Below are 20,010 nucleotides of genomic sequence, written 5' to 3'. Positions count from 1 at the left end.
AATGTCTCTAAGATGAGAAAAAGAAGACAGAGAGGAAACTTGCCTGAAGACACAAGACCAGTGAGTAGTGCTTTGCCTCTGAAGACCATGTTCTTTCATAAATATATTCTGCCTCCTCCCTGGAGATTCTGATGACCGTGGAATTCAGGAATGGCTACAGGAGAGGGTAATGTATTTTCATAGTAATTTCTACATTGCCCTTGCTGCTAACAAAGATTCTCAGATTACATAGATGATGTTTCTCTACATACAGACTCAACACTATGCCTCTTATCCCAACATGTGCAAATAGGAAGGATGAATTCTAACTTCCTTTCCCAGGGAATTATTAACACTTTGTGTTGAGAGTCATGTCCTTTGAAGAGGCTTAATCCTCTGGATGGTCTCGAGGTGAGGGGATTTGAGACTGCTGCTTTGGAGAGACAAGACTGGAGGTAACAGGGCTACTTTCTTAAAACTCAAATGTGTTTGGGTTTTCTTAAGTTTCTACAAGTGTTGGAAAGTCATGCTTCTGGTGCACTGTGGGTGGCGTGATGACTACAGGATGGTCATGGAGTCTGGACTCTAAGCACCGTTGCCTTGAGCTCAGGGGTAGAGTCTCTCTGGCGTGGCATGTGATCACTGGGAAGACTACTCTGAGAGCTGTCCCAGTGCTTGCCAAAAGTGGAAAGCCAGGATCCATGCAAACAACATTTAGCCGAAGGTTGGATGCCAATGATAGCAGCCACCAAGCCTTATGGCAGGACCCACTCCTAATTTACAGGCAACTCTAAGTGCCTAGAATACCTGTAGGACCCTGGGGAGGGGGAGATCACCTACACTCCCCCACCTATTCTAGTGAATAGGTGCGATTAATGCGATTTAGGAAAATTAATGCGATTTAGAAAAATCATATAGGTGAGATTTCATGGACCTGAGTAATGTGGAGAATATTCGTTTCACTACACAGTGATGTGTGAACTCTTACAGAAATTACTCCATAGGACTGAAAGACATAAAAAAGAACACAGAATGATTCAAAAAGAATCGAACACTTGCAAATAATTAGTATCTGATGCCTGGTTTATATATGAATAGGTAGTAAAAATCGATAGTAAAAAAAAAAATTTGTAAACGAACTTTCATGTTTAGTTTGAACAATCTTACAGATGCTCCACATGGTCCACGTGCATCCCCCAGATCACAAGTCCCGCATCAGTACTGATGCTGATTCATCCTCGACTCCACATCACCCCTGAAGGTAGGAGTGAAGCCAGTGTGTTTCTTCCTTCCTCAAGACCACGAGGGGGTACAAACCCAAGGTTCTTCCTGAATCCCCACCAGAAGTCAGGTGGTCTAGAATATTTTAAAAGTCTTCCATTCTGTTTGTATCACCCTGTTTTTGTACTTACATTCTTTGACAATATGTGAAAGATGACAATTTAAACTTCCTTTGTTTAGTAAACCAAAATTCATGTTCAGTCACAACTGACGTCAGGGAAATGTTTGATTCAGAAAAGAATACTAGAACAGCCGGGTTCTCAGTAACAATAAGCATTTATCCAAACTTCTTGCAGTCAACACACTTATAGTACACAACTCAACCAAAGCTCTTTGCAGGGGAGAGGGAAATAGTATTCACAATATTAGAGTAATGAAAAGCAGGGTATGTAGAGTTACCCTGCCTGGGTTCTTAGAAATGTCCTAAATAAAATCACAGATTAGTAAGTTGAGGGAGCATTAAACCATATTAAAATATTTAGGATATATCTATGTATATGAGAGGAAGAGTATATTTATGTACATGAGGGAAAGAGTACACTATATTCATATGGGTATATGCAAACTACTTCTTTTTAAAATAAGACTATGGTGAGTCAGATGCAAATTTGAACTTCAAACTACCTCTTCATATGATGTGAGCATAAGAATACAGGGAAGGGCTGGCACCAGGGCAATGGGAACAAACGTACATGATACATTTGAACAAACTGAGATTAGCAAGGATGTCTGGGAAGGGGCTGTCTTGTTCTTGGCTTGCCCAGTGCTCTGAGGTGAAAACCAGGAAATGAGTGAGATGTTATGATTCAAATGTCAGCTCTGACTCCTCTAAAGATAGTTTACGGGGTGCTGCTGACTGTATTATGATGTTCTAGCAATGCAGTATGGTATTTCTAAAAGAAGCTAGTTAGAATAGGATGAATAATAAAAATAAAATCTTGGTATTATATTTTTAAAAAAAAACAGATATAGGACTTCGCTGGCGGTCCAGTGGTTAAGACGCCAGGCTTCCACTGCAGGGGGTGCAGGTTCGATTCCCGGTCAGGGAACTAAGATCCCACAAGCTGCGCAGTGTAGCCAAAAAATTTTTTTCAAAAGTAAAGCAGATATAGGTGTCAACTATTTGATTCATGTGGCACCCTTGAGAAAGCCCCTATGTACACAGGTAAAGCTGAAAAACCAAATAGTAATCTGTCATTCTTTACCAATATGCAAAACTTTATGGAAATTCGCCTTTTTAGATAAATGTAGACACTGTCAACAACAGAAGAGAGGGTAATTTTCTATCATTCTTTTCAGATCTTAGGACATTGTTCACCGTTCTATCCTTGTCTATCTTTAAAGAACTTCTGTATACAAACATCCCAAATTCTGCTTACTTGGTAATCTGTATAGATCAAGCTCGGCAAGTAATATCATCAAAACTCCTCTTAGAAAAGTGACAGCTAACACCCATGCCTTTTCTCACTATAATCACCTACAACTTCTCAAAAATAAAATCGTTTGGCATTGTATATTGTCCCTCTACTTTTTCTTACCAACCTTATCATTGAATTTATTTCTCTAAGACTCTCTTTTGTTCTTTTTATCTCCTCCTGATTTCCTGTAAACCCATCAAGGTGATATCAAGGGTTGGCAATGATCTCCTTCCCCCCAAAAAAAATTTAATTCAAGAAAAATAAAATCAAATTACAAATGCTGAATAGAAATGTTAACAGAATGTCACAACACTATCCTTTCTCCAACAGTGATTAATCTCCAGTGGCTATTCCTTCCAAGCGTCCTTCACTTTAAAAAGGAAGCTTTCGGGAATTCCCTGGCAGTCCAGTGGTTAGGACTCCGTGCTCTCGCTGCCAGGGCCAGGGTTCAATCCCTGGTCTGGGAATTAAGATCCCACAAGCTGTGAGGTGTAGCCAAAAGAATAAAAATTAAAAACATAAAAAGAAAGCTTTTTGGAAATCAAGGGTCCAACCTGTGTTGTGTACACTGTGGGGATCTAAAACGTACCTGTTCCCTATTTCATTAGATGAATTAATATCTCATGTTCATTTTTAAGTAATATTATCAATATCAACTCAAATAGATTTAAAATGACACTTGCAGCATTACTCTCTTCCTTGTCCTAATTACAATAAATAAGCACAGGCAAAATGCCTGGGGCCTATGGGGAAAGTAGCTAAGAAATCAGATCCAGACCAGTTGAAGGTGACTCAGAGTAGAATTTGACTTGTTATAGGACTCATCTCAAGCATGGTAAAAACCATTCTCTCTCTAAGACAGAGCTCTGCACTGATAGTCAAAGGTCAGTAACTTGCATGGTTGGCGAATCACGGACACAGCCTTTAGTTGAATTATGAATGGCTTTACTAACGGTACAACCTCTAGAGTTTTAAGGCATGTGCTTTTCTCAAGGTCATGGGGGGTACCACTTTTTTTTTTAATCTTTTTTTTAACATCTTTATTGGAGTATAATTGCTTTATAATATTGTGTTAGTTTCTGCTTTATTACAAAGTGAATCAGCTATATGTATACATATATCCCCACATCCCCTCCCTCTTGCATCTCCCTCCCACCCTCCGTATCCCACCCCTCTAGGTGGTCACAAAGCACCAAGCTGATCTCCCTGTGCTATGCGGCTGCTTCCCACTAGCTATCTATTTTACATTTGGTAGTGTATGGCTTCCAATTTGGATTCTCTTTTTTCTTTTTTCTAAAAAATAAATTTATTTATTTTATTTATTTATTTTTGGCTGCGATGGGTCTTCGTTGCTGTGTGCAGGCTTTCTCTAGTTGCGGCAAGCAGGGGCTACTCTTCGTTGCGGTCCGCGGGCTTCTCATTGCGGCAGCTTCTCTTGTTGCAGAGCATAGGCTCTAGGTGCGTGGGTTTCAGTAATTGTGGCACATGGGCTCAGTAGTTGTGGCTCACAGGCTCTAGAGCGCAGGCTCAGTAGTTGGGGTGCACGGGCTTAGTTGCTCCGCGGCATATGGGATCTTCCCAGACCAGGGCTTGAACCCGTGTCCCCTGCATTGGCAGGCGGATTCTTAACCACTGTGCCACCAGGGAAGTCCCTGGCTTCTCTTTCACAGGAGCCTTTCTCCAGTGAACTCTCGTTTAATTGATGAAAATGCAAAGAATTATAAAAAGCAAAAGAATAACTTAAGAAAATCTTTGGCAAAGGAGTGATTAAATGGGGTAGATTGATGTATGAGATAAAATTTAGAAAATAAACCCCTGGTCCAGACTAGATGTGAAGAAATTGTCCTTGCTCCCGTCACCTCTCCTGAGAAGCACTGCTAATCAAAAACTCTTACCATTAGATTCCACCTCCCGGCCCCCTCCTTCCAACTTTTACCAACTTCCTGGACACCCTTCATTCACTGAAGGCTTGAGCCCAGAGCCCAAATTCTTCATTCCTTAATATTTAACCTCTCTCTATGGGCCCATTTTAATTGCGATTTCAACAAGCTCAAGTCCCTCCTATTCTTTTTTTTTTAACATCTTTATTGGAGTATAATTACTCTACAATGGTGTGTTAGTTTCTGCTTTCCCTCCTATTCTTGAATATAAAAAGCATACTCTATAGTCACCTCCAATATATTTAACATACTATGGCCAGAACAAATATTTTTTTAAATAAAGAGCCAATCCTGTGACTTGTGACTCAAATGCCATCAAATTCTTCCCACTGCATTTCTGATAAAATCTCAGTCTTGTTGTATGAGTGCCTGTCCTCTTTCACCTTTGCTGTGTGTCTCTAACAGTTTGGGACCTCACAAGCAATCTGCCCTTCGCTCGCCTTTGAACATGCTGTTTTCTCTGCCTGGGATTCTCCCTGCTCTCAGCACTAAGATTTTCTTCCTTCAAGAACCAGTGTAAATGCCATTTCAGCCAGAAAGACTTCCCTGTTCCCCAGACTGGTAAATTGCAATCTCCATTCTTTCCCCCAAACCCGTCCTGAGGGGTAAATGGCCATTCCCATATTTTAGCAATAATCTACAACTTTACCCAATGCGTTATCACAATACTTATCCATCCTTCTTTGTATTCCCAGCTCCACGGCCCCTAGTCATTTGCATGGTAAGATTAACCAGGAAAACTGCATTTTAAAACGTAGAAGGATACTGCCACCAAATTAATTCAACATTATCCTCAGGCTTTGGTTCATATCATTTCAAGCTGTCCCACACCAGTTTCTATAGCTATTTGCACACATAATGAACACACTTAAAGCCATAAGAATTAAACTGCATTTTTAAAAAATCCAAAGGCACAATACCTCACAGAGGCAGCTAGTTTAAAGTCTTAACTCGGCCATCTTTCCAAAATAGAATGGAAATGTCTTTGAAATCCAAAACTCTGTCCTAGGACAGTCATTTTATCTGATCCCAAGTACTCCCAATTAATGTAAAGTCAAGGTAAAACACTATTCTGACAGATAAAAGAGCATCAGAGAACCATTCAAAATGTTATCATTCAAAGATGTAGACAAAGATTATCACATCTGAAAAAGGGACAGCCCCAGGTTTGTCAAGGAACTCAGGCAACTGAAGAGTGAATCATAATTACGTATTTTCAACAGAAAAGCAAATAAGGGCACTTACGCATGTCACCGAAGGCCCCCTTTGTTACTTTTGTGGCACGTAACACCACTACTGTGAACTTGTGGGAATAATGGTGCTCCACCTGGAAAAAAAAATTCATAATGAATTTAAAATAAGCCTGTAATATAGGATCCAGGTAAATTGTTTTCATTGTTTCCTTGAGACTAATTGAAAATACTCCAGTTGAAAGGAAGTAACATGCATACCAGAAACATTCTTTGATCATGAGGCTTTTCCTTTTTTGATCCTTTCCTCTCTCTGGCACAGAATGATTGAGAAGTTTATATCATGCTTTAAAATGTCACTGCAGCTTGACTGTTAGGACTTCTTTGCAGTCCCTGCTTTACAGGGTTTACCAAGCCCTTGGGAAAAATGTAAATCAGGACTGCAGGCTTTCTAGGCGCACAATCAGGCTTTGTACTAGGTGATAAGCAAGACCTGCCTTAGAAAGGTGAAGTCAGAGCAAGATGTTTGCATTATCTAAATGTGTTTGTTTTTATTGTTACTGTTCAATGAAAGTCTTTTTTTGGTATAACATTTCCAGAGCAGTTTTCAAAATCCTTTGGATCCAAAGCAATAACCAGCAAGCTACTTATATTAATTTTAATTTATTTGTTAAAACCATATGTGACAATGTTAAAAGTTTCTATTAGCCTAATAGCTTGCATGCACATAAGAAGTATTAACAGGTAGAAGACTTTATTAAACACTTCACGTAACTGGATATTAGTTCTCAAATGATTCTACTCACCAAAACAGAATGGGAAAGCAGAAACTCACAAAGTTCTCTAAGCAACTGAAACGATTACAAAATCTTTATCTAAAGCTCAAGCATTTTTGTTTAATCTTAGGAGAGGCCCACATTTATAAGTTACTCCTACCTTTCATAATTTTAATAGACTTGCTTAACTTGTTAAAACGTCCATAACTGGGTTACCCTGGTGGCGCAGTGGTTGAGAGTCTGCCTGCAGATGCAGGGGACACGGGTTCGTGCCCCGGTCCGGGAAGATCCCACATGCCGTGGAGCGGCTGGGCCCGTGAGCCATGGCCGCTGAGCCTGCGCATCCGGAGCCTGTGCTCCGCAACGGGAGAGGCCACAACAGTGAGACGCCCGCGTACCGCAAAAAAAAAAAAAAAAAAGTCCATAACTAATTAAAAAGAAGCTAAGATACTGACAATACTGAGAAGTGAGTCTAAAAGTAAGGAGGCAGAAAAAAATTATAAAAGTGGACTCATAAGGACCAGCAATAGTGGGATATAGGAGCAAAAGTTATACAGCATTCAACAGTTTCTGAAGATATCACTCTATCAACAGAGTAATATATGTCCAGATTTATAACACAGCATCAAGAAGAGGTGAAGTCATGAATAATGAGCATACCTTGTTTAAAAAGGCTTTTGTTTTAAAATCTTTCAAGGTAATTTTTATTAAAGTCAAAGAGAAATGCCTTCTATTTTCAGAAGGGCTCTGAATTGCCAAAGTTTTATTCTACATACATGAAATTATCAATCATAAAAAAATGAGTGCTTAAAAAAAGGCATATTGCCTTATACTACAACCAAAAATCACATGCACTCCTCCCACCAAAAAAAAAAAAAAAAAAAACAGAGAAAGAGAGAGAGAATCCAGAGAATTCCCTGGCGGTCCAGTGATTAGAACTCCATGCTTCCACTGCAGGGGGTACAGGTTCATTCTTGGCTGGGGAACTAAGATCCTGCATGCCGCGCTGTAGCCAAATAAAAAAAGAGAGAGAATCCACTATCATAATTAGAAACTTCAACACCCCTCTATCAGAAATGAACAGATGCAGTAGGCAGAAAATCAGTAAGGACAGAGTTGAACTCAACAGCACCATCAGTCAACTAGATATAATTAACACTTACAGACTACTTCATCCAACAGCAGCAGAATACATATTATTCTTAAGCTAACATGGAACAAAACTTCAATGTCTACTCTCACAATGGAATTAAACTAAAAATCAGTAACAGAATAATAGCTAAAAAAATCACAAAGTACTTGCAGATTAAACAACTACTAAATAACATAAATGTCAAACAAGAAGTCTCAAGAGAAATTTTTAAATATTTGGAACTAAATGAAAATGCAACGACAATTTATCAAAGTTTAGCGGGATGCAGTGAAAGTAGTGCTTAGAGGGAAATTTACAGCACTGAAACATATGTGTGTGTGTGTGTGTGTGTGTGTGTGTGTGTGTGTGTGTATACATATATACATACATATATATGAAAGACCTAAAATCAATCATCTAAGTGTCTACTTCAGGAAACTAGAAAAAGAAGGGCAAATTAAATCCCAAGTAAGCAGAAGAAAAATTGTAAGAACTGGAGGAGTGAATAAAATCAAAAATGGCAAATCAATAGAGAAAATCAATGAAATCAAAATTTGAAAAGATCGATAAAATTGATAAGCCTTTAGCAAGGCTAAATAAGAAAAAAACAGAGAGAACACAAATTATAAATATCATAATTGAATGAAGGAAGTTCACTACAGATCATATGGACATTAAAAGAATAATAAAGGAACACTATGAACAATTCTAAGCCCACAATTTCAAAACCTAGATGAAATGGACCAATTCCTTGAAAGACAAAATCTGCCAAAATTCACACAAGTAGAAATAGACAATCTTAATAGGCCTATGTTTATAAAGAAATTGAGTCAAAGTTTAACTTTTCAAAACAGAAAACACCAGGCCCAGATGGATTCACTGGTAAATTCTACCAAACGCTTAAGGAAGAAATTATACCAATGTTTTCCAATCTCTTCCAGAAGATAGAAGTAGAGAGAATAGTTCCTAACTCATTCTATGAAGCCAGGTTTATCCTGATAACAAAACCATACAGAGGCACTGCAAGAAAAGAAAACTTCAGACCAATGTCTCTCATAAAGAAAGATATAAAAATTCTCAACAAACTATTAGCAAATAAAACCCAAAAATGTATAAAAGGAATTGTAACCACAACCACATGGTATTTATCCCAGGTATGGAAGACTGGTTCAGCATTTGAAAAGTAATTATTGTAATCCATCACATTAACAGTCTAAAGAAGAAAAATCACATGATCATATCAATAGACACAAAAAAGTATTTGACAAAATTCAATACCTATTCATGATGAAAACTCTCAGCAACCTAAAAATAGATGGAAATTTTTTCAACTGGATAAGGAACACCTATAAAAATCCTACAGCCAATATCATAGTTAATGGTGTGAAACTAGAAGTTTTCCTGAAAAGATCAAGACAAGGATGCCCCCTCTTACCACTTCTTTCAACATTGTACTGGATGTCCTAGCTAATGCAATAAGACAAGAAAGGGAAATATAAGATGTATGGATAGTGAAGGAAGAAATAAAACTGTCTCTGTTCACAGATGACATGATTGACTATGTAGAAAACCCAAGTGAACTGATTTTTAAAACTCCTGGAATTAGAAGTGATTATAGCAAGGTTGTAGGTTATAAGTTTAATATGCAAAATTCAATCTTTTTCCTATATACCAACAATGAACAGGTGGAATTTGAAATTAAAACACAATACCATTTACATTAGCATTGCCCACACACACAAAAAAAGAAAAACTTAGGTATAAATCTAAAAAAAATGTACAAGGCCTATATAAGGAAAACTACAAAACTCTGATAAAGGAAAGCAATCAAGAGCTAAATAAAAAGAGAAATATTCCATGTTCATGGATAGAAGACTGAATATTGTCAAGATATCAGTTCTCTCCAAATTGATCTATAGATTCAAGGCCATCCCAATCAAAATCTCAGCAAGTTATTTTGTAGATATCAACAAACTGACTCTAAAGTTTATATGGAAAGACAAAAGACTCCAGAATAACCAACATAATGTTGAAGGAGAAGAATACACTTGTAGGACTGATGCTACCTGACATCGAGACTTACTATAATGCTACAGTAATCAAAACAGTATGGCATTGATGAAAGAATAAACAACTAGATCAATGGAACAGAATAGAAAGCCCCAAAATAGACCAACACACATATAGTCAACTGATCTTTTACAAAGGAGCAAAGGCAATACAATGGAAAAAAGATAGCCTTTTCATCAAATGGTGCTGGAAAAACTAGACATCCACATTAAAAAAAAAAAAAAAAAAAGAGAAAGAGAGACAAATGATATCTGAGCCTGAAACAGAATAAGCAAATGTTCTTGAAAATCCAATTTAGGGATTAGCTTTCCCCACTAAAGAGAACTTTTCAATAATTATCATAGATAATAGGACATACTCCCCAAATCATCTATGCTATTTTTCCATATCCTAGAAATTTAATACCACATGGGTTTTCAAATGCCGAAAAACTCCCTCGTAGGATAAAAATGATTAGCAATTCTCATCTATTATTTAACATTTTTTGAAACTGTTACAAATGTATTCATATGTCAAATGTTTATTAATAACAGGTACAGAAAGATGAAATTTTTATTAGAAGGATTCATTGAGTATGAACCATCTGTTACACATTCTAATAGATGCAAATTCTCATTTTCACAACAACCCTATAAAATAGATGTTATTATATGTACTTATAGATGAGTAAAGTGAGAGGTTAAGTAATTTCCCAGTATCTCACAGACAGTAAAAGTTAAAACTGAATTAGAATCCAGTCTTCCTGTCCCCAATGTCTTTACTCTTTCTATATTCCTTTACTTATAGAGAATAATAATATCAACATCAATACCTAATAGCAAAAAAGGCTATTTCCATTTATTAAGGTTATACAGATATTTACAATCTAGTGCATTATATCTGTAGTTGATCTAAAGTCTCTCTAGAGGAGACCTTCAAGATGGTGGAAGAGTAAGATGTGGAGATCACCCTCCTCCCCACAAATACATCAGAAATATATCTACATGCGGAACAACTCCTACAGAACACCTACTGAACACGGGCAGAAGACCTCAGACTTCCCAAAAGGAAAGAAACTCCCCACATACCTGGGTAGGGCAAAAGAAAAAAGAAAAAAGGGACAAAAGAATAGAGATGGGACCTGCACCAGTGGGAGGAAGCTGTGAAGGAGGAAAAGTTTCCACATACTAGGAAGTCCCTTCACTAGTGGAGATGGGGGGCGGCGGGGGGCGGGGGAAGCTTCAGAGCCATGGAGGACAGCGCAGCAATAGGGGTGCACAGGGCAAAGTGGAGACATTCCCGCACAGAGGATCTGTGCTGACCAGCACTCACCAGTCCGAGAGGCTTGTCTGCTCACCCGCCGGGGCGCGCGGGGGCTGGGAGCTGAGGCTCGGGCTTCGGAGGTCAGATCCCAGGGAGAGGACTGGGGTTGGCTGCATGAACACAGCCTGAAGGGGGCTAGTGTGCAACAGCTAGCAGGGAGGGAGTCTGGGAAAAAGTCTGGAATTGCCTAAAAGGCAAGAGACCATTGTTTCGGGGTGCGCAAGGAGAGGGGAATCAGAGCACTGCCTAAACAAGCTCCAGAGATGGGTGTGAGCTGTGGCTATCAGTGTGGACACGGGAGACAGGCATGAAATGCTAAGGCTGCTGCTACAGCCACCAAGAAGCTTGTGTACAAGCACGGGTCACTATCCACACCTCCCCTCCCAGAAGCCCGTGCAGCCCACCACTGCCAGGGTACCGTGATCCAGCGACCACTTCCCCAGAAGAACACATGGCACACATCAGGCAGTTGCAACGTCATGTTGGCCTCTGCCACTGCAGGCTCACCCCACATTCTGTACCGCTCCTTCCCCCTGGCCTGAGTAAGCCAGAACCCCTGAATCAGCTTCTCCTTTATCCCCGTCCTCTCTGAGTGAAAAACAGATGCCCTCCGGCGACCTATACGCAGAGGTGAGGCCAAATCCAAAGCAGAGGCCAAGGAGCTGTACAAACAAAGAAGAGAAAGGGAAATTCCTCCCAGTAGCCTCCGGAGCAGTGGATTAAATCTTCACAATCAACTTGATATACCTGTATCACTGGAATACCTGAATAGACAATGAATCATCCCAAATGTGAGGCAGTGGACTTTGGGAGCAACTGTAGACTTCAGGTTTGCTTTCTGCATCTAATTTGTTCCTGGTTTTATGTTTATCTTAGTTGAGTATTTAGAGTTTATTATCATTGGTATCTTTGGTTATTAATTTGGTTGCTCTCTTCCTTTTTATATATATAGATATAGATACAGATATTCTTTTCCTTTTTCTCTTTCTGTGAGTGTGTATGCTTCTTTCTGTGATTTACTCTGTATAGCTTTTCTTTTACCATTTGTCCTACGGTTCTGTCTGTCCATTTTTATTTATTTTTTTCTTTCCTTATTTATTACCTTTTAATTTTTCTACTTTTTAATAATTCTTTTATTTTAATAAATTTATTTTATTCTTTCTTTCTTTCTCCCTTTTCTTCTGAGCCGTGTGGCTGACAGGGTATTGGAGTTCTGGCTGGGTTAGAGGCCTGTGCCTCTCAGGAGGGAGAGCTGAGTTAAGGACATTGGACCACCAGAGACCACCTGGCTCCATGTAATATCAAATGACAAAAGTTCTCCCAGAGATCTCCATTTCAACGCTAAGACACAGCTCCACTCAATGACCAGCAAGCTACAGTGCTGGACATCCTAAGCTAAACAACTAGCAAGACAGGAACACAACCCCACCCATTAGAAGAGAGGCTGCTAAAATCATAATAAGCTCACAGACACCGCAAAACACACCACCGGATGGGGTCCTGCTACCAGAAAGACAAGATCCAGCCTTACCCACCAGACCACAGGCACCAATCCCCCCCACCAGGAAGCTTACACAACCCATTGAACCAACCTTAGTCACTGAGGGCAGACACCAAAAACTTGAGAACTATGAACCTGCAGCCTGTGAAAATGAGACCCTAAAAACAGTAAGTTAAGCAAAATGAGAAGACAGAGAAACACACAGCAGATGAAGGAGCAAGGTAAAAACCCATCAGACCAGACAAATGAAGAGGAAATAGGCAGTCTACCTGAAAAAGGATTCAGAGTAATGACAGTAAAGATGATCCAAAATCTTGGAAATAGAATGGAGAAAGCACAAGTAATGTATAACAAGGACCTAGAAGAGCTAAAGAGCAAACAAACAATGATGAACAACAAAATAAATGAAATTAAAAATTCTCTAGAAGGAATCAATAGCAAAATAACTGAGGCAGAAGAATGGATAAGGGACCTGGAAGATAAAATAGTGGAAATAACTATGGCAGAGCAGAATAAAGAAAAAAATGAAAAGAATTGAGGACAGTCTCAGAGACCTGACGGACAATATTAAATGCACCAACATTCGAATTATAGGGGTCCCAGAAGAATAAGAGAAAAAGAAAGGGACTGAGAAAATATTTGAAGAGATCAGAGTTGAAAACTTCCCTAATATGGGAAAGGAAATAGTCAATCGAGTACAGGAAACGCAGAGATTCCCATGCAGGATAAATCCAAGGTGAAACATGCCAAGACACGTATTGATCAAACTATCAAAAATAAAGTACAAAGAAAAAACATTAAAAGCAGGAAAAACAACAAAAAACATACAAGGGAATCCCCAAAGGTTAACAGCTGATCTTTCAGCAGAAACTCTGCAAGCCAGAAGGGAGTGGCACAATATATTTAAAATGATGAAAGGGAAAAACCTACAACCAAGATTACTCTACCCAGCAAGGATCTCCTTTAGATTCGACAGAGAAATTAAAACATTTACAGACAAGCAAAAGCAAAGAGATTTCAGCACCACCAAACCAGCCTTAAAACAAATGCTAAAGGAATTTCTCTAGGCAGGAAACACAAGAGAAGGAAAAGACCTACAATAAAAATGCAAAACAATTAAGAAAATGGTAATAGGAACATACATATCGATAATAACCATAAATGTAAATCGATTAAATGCTCCAACCCAAAGACATAGACTGGCTGAATGTATACAAAAACAAGACCTATATATATGCTGTCTACAAGAGACCCACTTCAGACCTAGGGAAACATACAGACTGAAAGTGATGGGATAGAAAAAGATATTCCATGCAAATGGAAATTAAAAGAAAGCTGGAGTAGCAATTCTCATATCTGACAAAATAGACTTTAAAACAAAGACTATTACAAGAGAAAAAGAAGGACACTACATAATGATCAAGGGATCAATCCAAGAAGAAGATATAACAATTGTAAATATTTATGCACCCAACATAGGAGCACCTCAATACATAAGGCAAATGCTAACAGCCATAAAAGGGGAAATCGACAGTAACACAATCATAGTAGGGAACTTTAACACCCCACTTTCACCGATGGACAGATCATCCAAAATGAAAATACATAAGGAAACACAAGCTTTACATGATACATTAAACAAGATGGACTTAATTAATATTTATAGGACATTCCATACAAAAACAGCAGATTACACTTTCTTCTTAAGTGCTCATGGAACATTCTCCAGGATAGATCATATTTTGAGTCACAAATCAAGCCTTAGCAAATTTAAGAAAATTGAAATTGTATCAAGTATCTTTTCTGACCACCACACTACAAGACTAGATATCAATTACAGGAAAAATATGTAAAAAATACAAAGACATGGAGGCTAAACAATACACTACTAAATAACGAAGTGATTACTGAAGAAATCAAAGAGGAAATCAAAAAACACCTAGAAATAAATGACAATGAAAACACACGACCCAAAACCTATGGGATGCAGCAAAAGCAGTTCTAAGAGGGAAGTTTATAGCAATACAATCCTACCTTAAGAAACAAAAAACATCTCAAATAAAGAATATAACCTTACACCTAAAGCAATTAGAGAAAGAAGAACAAAAACAACCCAAAATTAACAGAAGGAAAGAAATCATAAAAATCAGATCAGAAATAAATGAAAAAGAAATGAAGGAAACAATAGCAAAGATCAATAAAATCAAAAGCTGGTTCTTTGAGAAGATAAACAGAATTGATAGACCATTAACTAGACTCATCAAGAAAAAAAGGGAGAAGACTCAAATGAATAGAATTAGAAATGAAAGAGGAGAAGTAACAACTGACACTGCAGAAATACAAAGGATCATGAGAGATTACTACACACAACTCTATGCCAATAAAATGGACAACCTGGAAGAAATGGACAAATTCTTAGAAATGCACAACCTTCCGAGACTGAACCAGGAGGAAACAGAAAATATAAACAGACCAATCACAAGCACTGAAATTGAGACTGTGATTAAAAATCTACCAACAAACAAAAGCCCAGGACCAGATGGCTCCAGAGGCAAATTTTATCAAACATTTAGAGAAGAGCTAACACCTATCATTCTCAAACTCTTCTAAAATATAGCAGAGGGAGGAACACTCCCAAACTCATTCTACTAGGCCACCGTCACCCTGACACCAAAACCAGACAAAGATGTCACAAAGAAAGAAAAATACAGGCCAATATCACTGATGAACATAGATGCAAAAATCCTCAACAAAATACTGGCAAACAGAATCCAACAGCACATTAAAAGGATCATATACCATGACCAAGTGGGGTTTATCCCAGGAATGCAAGGATTCTTTAATATACACAAATCAATCAATGTGATAAACCATATTAACAATTTGAAGGAGAAAAACCATATGATCATCTCAATAGATGCAGAAAAAGCTTTCGACAGAATTCAACACGCATTTATGACAAAAACTCTCTAGAAAGTAGACATAGAGGGAACTTACCTCAACATAATAAAGGCCGTATATGACAAAACCACAGCCAACGTCATTCTCAATGGTGAAAAACTGAAACCATTTCCTCTAAGATGAGGAACAAACCAAAGTTGTCCAATCTCACCACTATTGTTTAACATACTTTTAGAATTTTTAGCCACAGCAATCAGAGAAAAATATAAAAGGAATCCAAATCAGAAAAGACAAAATAACGCTGTCACTGTTTGCAGATGACTTGATACTATACACAGAGAATCATAAAGATGCTACCAGAAAACTACTAGAGGTAAGCAATGAATTTGGTAAAGTAGCAGGATACAAAATTAATGCACAGAAATCTCTTGCATTCCTAGACACTAATGACACTAATCATGAAAAATCTGAAAGACAAATTAAGGGAACATTCCCATTTACCACTGCAACAACGAATAAACTACCTAGGAATAAACCAATCTAAAGAGACAAAAGACCTGTATACAGAAAACTATAAGACACTGATTAAAGAAATTAAAGATGATACAAACAGACGGAGAGGTATACCATGTTCTTGGATTGGAAGAATCGACATGGTGAAAATGACTATACTACCCAAGGCAATCTACAGATTCAATGCAATCCCTATCAAACTACCACTGGCATTTTTCACAGAACTAGAACAAAAAATTTCACTATTTGTATGGAAACACAAAAGACCCCAAATAGCCAAGGAATAAAAAATGGCTCAGAAGTTTTTAAAAAGAACCAAATCAAAATTCAAGAACTGAGAAGTAAACTTCGTGACCTTCTAAGGATTTCTAATCTGTGCTCTGTGGTGAAGAAGCAGAAATATGGACCTTACTTTAAATGTGTGTACTTCTGCCTCAGGTTAGAGGCTTGTGGCAAGGAATGGCTGGTATAGGGAAAAGGCTAGAAGCTTATTCCTAACTGCCCTCTTCCTTACTTATCTAGAATTTGATAGTGCTCACAAAAAATATGCTATTTGCTGTTCATTGCAGCTCTATTTACAATAGCCAGGACATGGAAGCAACCTAAGTGTCCATCGACAGATGAATGGATAAAGAAGATGTGGCACATATATACAATGGAATATTACTCTGCCATAAAAAGAAACGAAATTGAGTTATTTGTACTGAGGTGGATGGACCTAGAGTCTGTCATACAGAGTGAAGTAAGTCAGAAAGAGAAAAACAAATACCGTATGCTAACACATATATATGGAATCTAAGAAAAAAAAAAGGTCATGAAAAACCTAGGGGTAAGACGGGAATAAAGACACAGACCTATAAGAGAATGGACTTGAGGATATGGGGAGGGAGATGGGTAAGCTGGGACAAAGTGAGAGAGTGGCATGGACATATATACACTACCAAATGTAAAATAGATAGCCAGTGGGAAGCAGCCGCATAGCACAGGGAGATCAGCTCGGTGCTTTGTGACCACCTAGAGGGGTGGGATAGGGAGGATGGGAGGGAGGGAGACACAAGAGGGAAGAGATATGGGATCATATGTATATGTATAACTGATTCACTTTGTTATAAAGCAGAAACTAACACATCATTGTAAAGCAATTATACTCCAATAAAGATATTAAAAAAAATGCTATTTGCCATAAAACTCATTATTCCTTTGTGCAGTGATTTTGTAATAGTTTTGTCACGTTTATATTTCTGATTTCCCAGCAGCACTATCTCACATTCTGATGCCCCCTAGAAATACCCTACCTTATTAAGATTCTAAAGAAGCTTGGAGATACACCAGAAATACATCTACACGTGGAACAACTCCTACAGAACACCTACTGAACGCTGGCAGAAGACCTCAGACCTCCCAAAAGGCAAGAAACTCCCCACATACCTGGGTAGGGCAAAAGAAAAAAGAATAAACAAAGACAAAAGAATAGGGACTGGACCTGCACCAGTGGGAGGGAGCTGTGAAGGAGGAAAGGTTTCCACACACTAGGAAGCCCCTTCACGGGCGGAGACTGCGGGTGGCGGAGGGGGGAAGCTTCGAGGCCGCGGAGCAGAGCGCAGCAACAGGGGTGCAGAGGGCAAAGCGGGTAGATTCACACACAGAGGATCGGTGCCGACCGGCACTCACCAGCCCGAGATGCTTGTCTGCTCACCCACAGGGGCAGGCGGGGGCTAGGAGCTGAGGCTCAGGCTTCATTCGGAGCGCAGGGAGAAGACCGGGGTTGGCGGCGCGAACACAGCCTGCAGGGGGTTAGTGCACCACGACTAGCCGGGAGGGAGTCCGGTATAAAGTCTGGACCTGCCGAAGAGGCAAGAGACTTCTTCTTACCTCTTTGCTTCCTGGTGCGCGAGGGGAGGGTCGAGCGCTGCTTAAAGGAGCTCCAGAGACGGGTGCCAGCCACGGCTAAAAGCACGAACCCCAGAGACGGGCATGAGACGCTAAGGCTGCTGCTGCCGCCACCAAGAAGCCCATGTGCGAGCACAGGTCACTATCCACACCCCCCTTCCGGGGAGCCTGTGCAGCCCGCCACTGCCAGGGTCCCGGGATCCAGGGACAACTTCCCCGGGAGAACGCACGGCGCGCCTCAGGCTGGTGCAACGTCACGCCGGGCTCTACCGCCGCAGGCCCGCCCCGCACTCTGTGCCCCTCCCTACCCCGGACTGAGAGAGCCAGAGCTCCCGAATCAGCGGCTCCTTTAACCCCGTCCTGTCTGAGCGAAGAACAGACGCCCTCCTGTGACATACACGCAGAGGCAGGGCCAAGTCCAAAGCCGAGCCCCTGTGGGCTGTGAGAACAAAGAAGAGAAAGGGAAATCTCTCCCAGCAGCCTCAGAAGCAGCGGATTAAAGCTCCACAATCAACTTGATGTACCCTGCATCTGTGGAATACATGAATACACAACGAATCATCCCAAATTGAGGAGGTGGACTTCGGGAGCAAGATTTATGATTTTTTCCCCTTTTCCTCTTTTTGTGAGTGTGTTATGTGTATGCTTCTGTGTGAGATTCTGTCGGTATAGCTTTGCTTCCACCATTTGTCCTAGGGTTCTGTCCGACCATTTTGTTTTGAATTTCTTTTCTTAATAATTATTTTTTATTTTAAAAACTTTATTTTATTTTACTTTATCTTCTTTCTTTCCTTCCTTCCCTCCTTCCTTTCTTCCTCCCTGCTTCCCTCCCTCCCTCCTTCCCTCCTTTCTTTCTTCCTACTTCTACTAATTAGTTCTTTCTACTTTTTCTCCATTTTATTCTGAGCCGTGTGGATGAAAGGCTCTTCGTGCTGCAGCCAGGAGTCACTGCTGTGCCTCTGAAGTGGGAGAGCCAACTTCAGGACACTGGTCCACAAGAGACCTCCCAGCTCCACATAATATCAAATGGTGAAAATCTCCCAGAGATCTCCATCTCAACACCAGCACCCAGCTTCACTCAACAACCAGCAAGCTACAGTGCTGGACATCCTATGCCAAACAACTAGCAAGACAGGAACACAACCCCACACATTATCAGAGAGGCTGCCTAAAATCATAATAAGTCCACAGACACCCCAAAACACACCACCAGACGTGGACCTGCCCACCAGAAAGACAAGATGCAGCCTCATCCACCAGAACACAGGCACTAGTCCCCTCCACCAGGAAGCCTACACAACCCACTGAACCAACCTTAGCCACTGGGGACAGACACAAAAAACAACGGGAACTACGAACCTGCAGCCTGCAAAAAGGAGACCCCAAACACAGTAAGATAAGCAAAATGAGAAGACAGAAAGACACACAGCAGATGAAGGAGCAAGATAAAAACCCACCAAACAAATGAAGAGGAAATAGGCAGTCTACCTGAAAAAGAATTCAGAATAATGATCGTAAAGATGATCCAAAATCTTGGAAATAGAATAGACAAAATGCAAGAAACATTTAACAAGGACCTAGAAGAACTAAAGATGAAACAAACAATGATGAACAACACAATAAATAAAATTAAAAATACTCTAGATGGGATCAACAGCAGAATAACTGAGGCAGAAGAACGGATAAGTGACCTGGAAGATAAAATAGTGGAAATAACTACTGCAGAGCAGAATAAAGAAAACAGAATGAAAAGAACTGAGGACAGTCCCAGGCATTAAACGCACCAACATTGGAATTATAGGGGTTCCAGAAGAAGAAGAGAAAAAGAAAGGGACTGAGAAAATATTTGAAGAGATTATAGTTGAAAACTTCCCTAATATGGGAAAGGAAATAGTTAATCAAGTCCAGGAAGCGCAGAGAGTCCCATACAGGATAAATCAAAGAGAAATACGCCAAGACACATATTAATCAAACTGTCAAAAATTAAATACAAAGAAAACATATTAAAAGCAGCAAGGGAAAAAAATCAAATAACACACAAGGGAATCCCCATAAGGTTAACGGATGACCTTTCAGCAGAAACTCTGCAAGCCAGAAGGGAGTGGCAGGACATATTT

General features: G+C 39.6%; 1 protein-coding gene across 3 annotated transcripts in view; it reads right to left on the bottom strand.

Annotated features, from left to right (window-relative positions):
• PLA2G4A (phospholipase A2 group IVA) overlaps positions 1–20,010 on the bottom strand; it is a 160,629-nt gene that overhangs the window by 106,446 nt on the left and 34,173 nt on the right. For all 3 annotated transcript variants that reach the window (XM_060009905.1, XM_060009917.1, XM_060009910.1), the window contains exon 3: positions 5,864–5,945. In XM_060009905.1, the coding sequence (XP_059865888.1) occupies positions 5,864–5,945 (82 nt within the window). The remainder of the gene's footprint in view (positions 1–5,863; positions 5,946–20,010) is intronic.

This window comes from Delphinus delphis, chromosome 1 (assembly GCF_949987515.2).
Source record: "Delphinus delphis chromosome 1, mDelDel1.2, whole genome shotgun sequence".
NCBI classification, from domain to species: domain Eukaryota; kingdom Metazoa; phylum Chordata; class Mammalia; order Artiodactyla; family Delphinidae; genus Delphinus; species Delphinus delphis.
The sequence above is the reverse complement of the archived record's forward strand: the minus strand, read 5'-3'. Positions and strand labels throughout refer to the sequence as shown.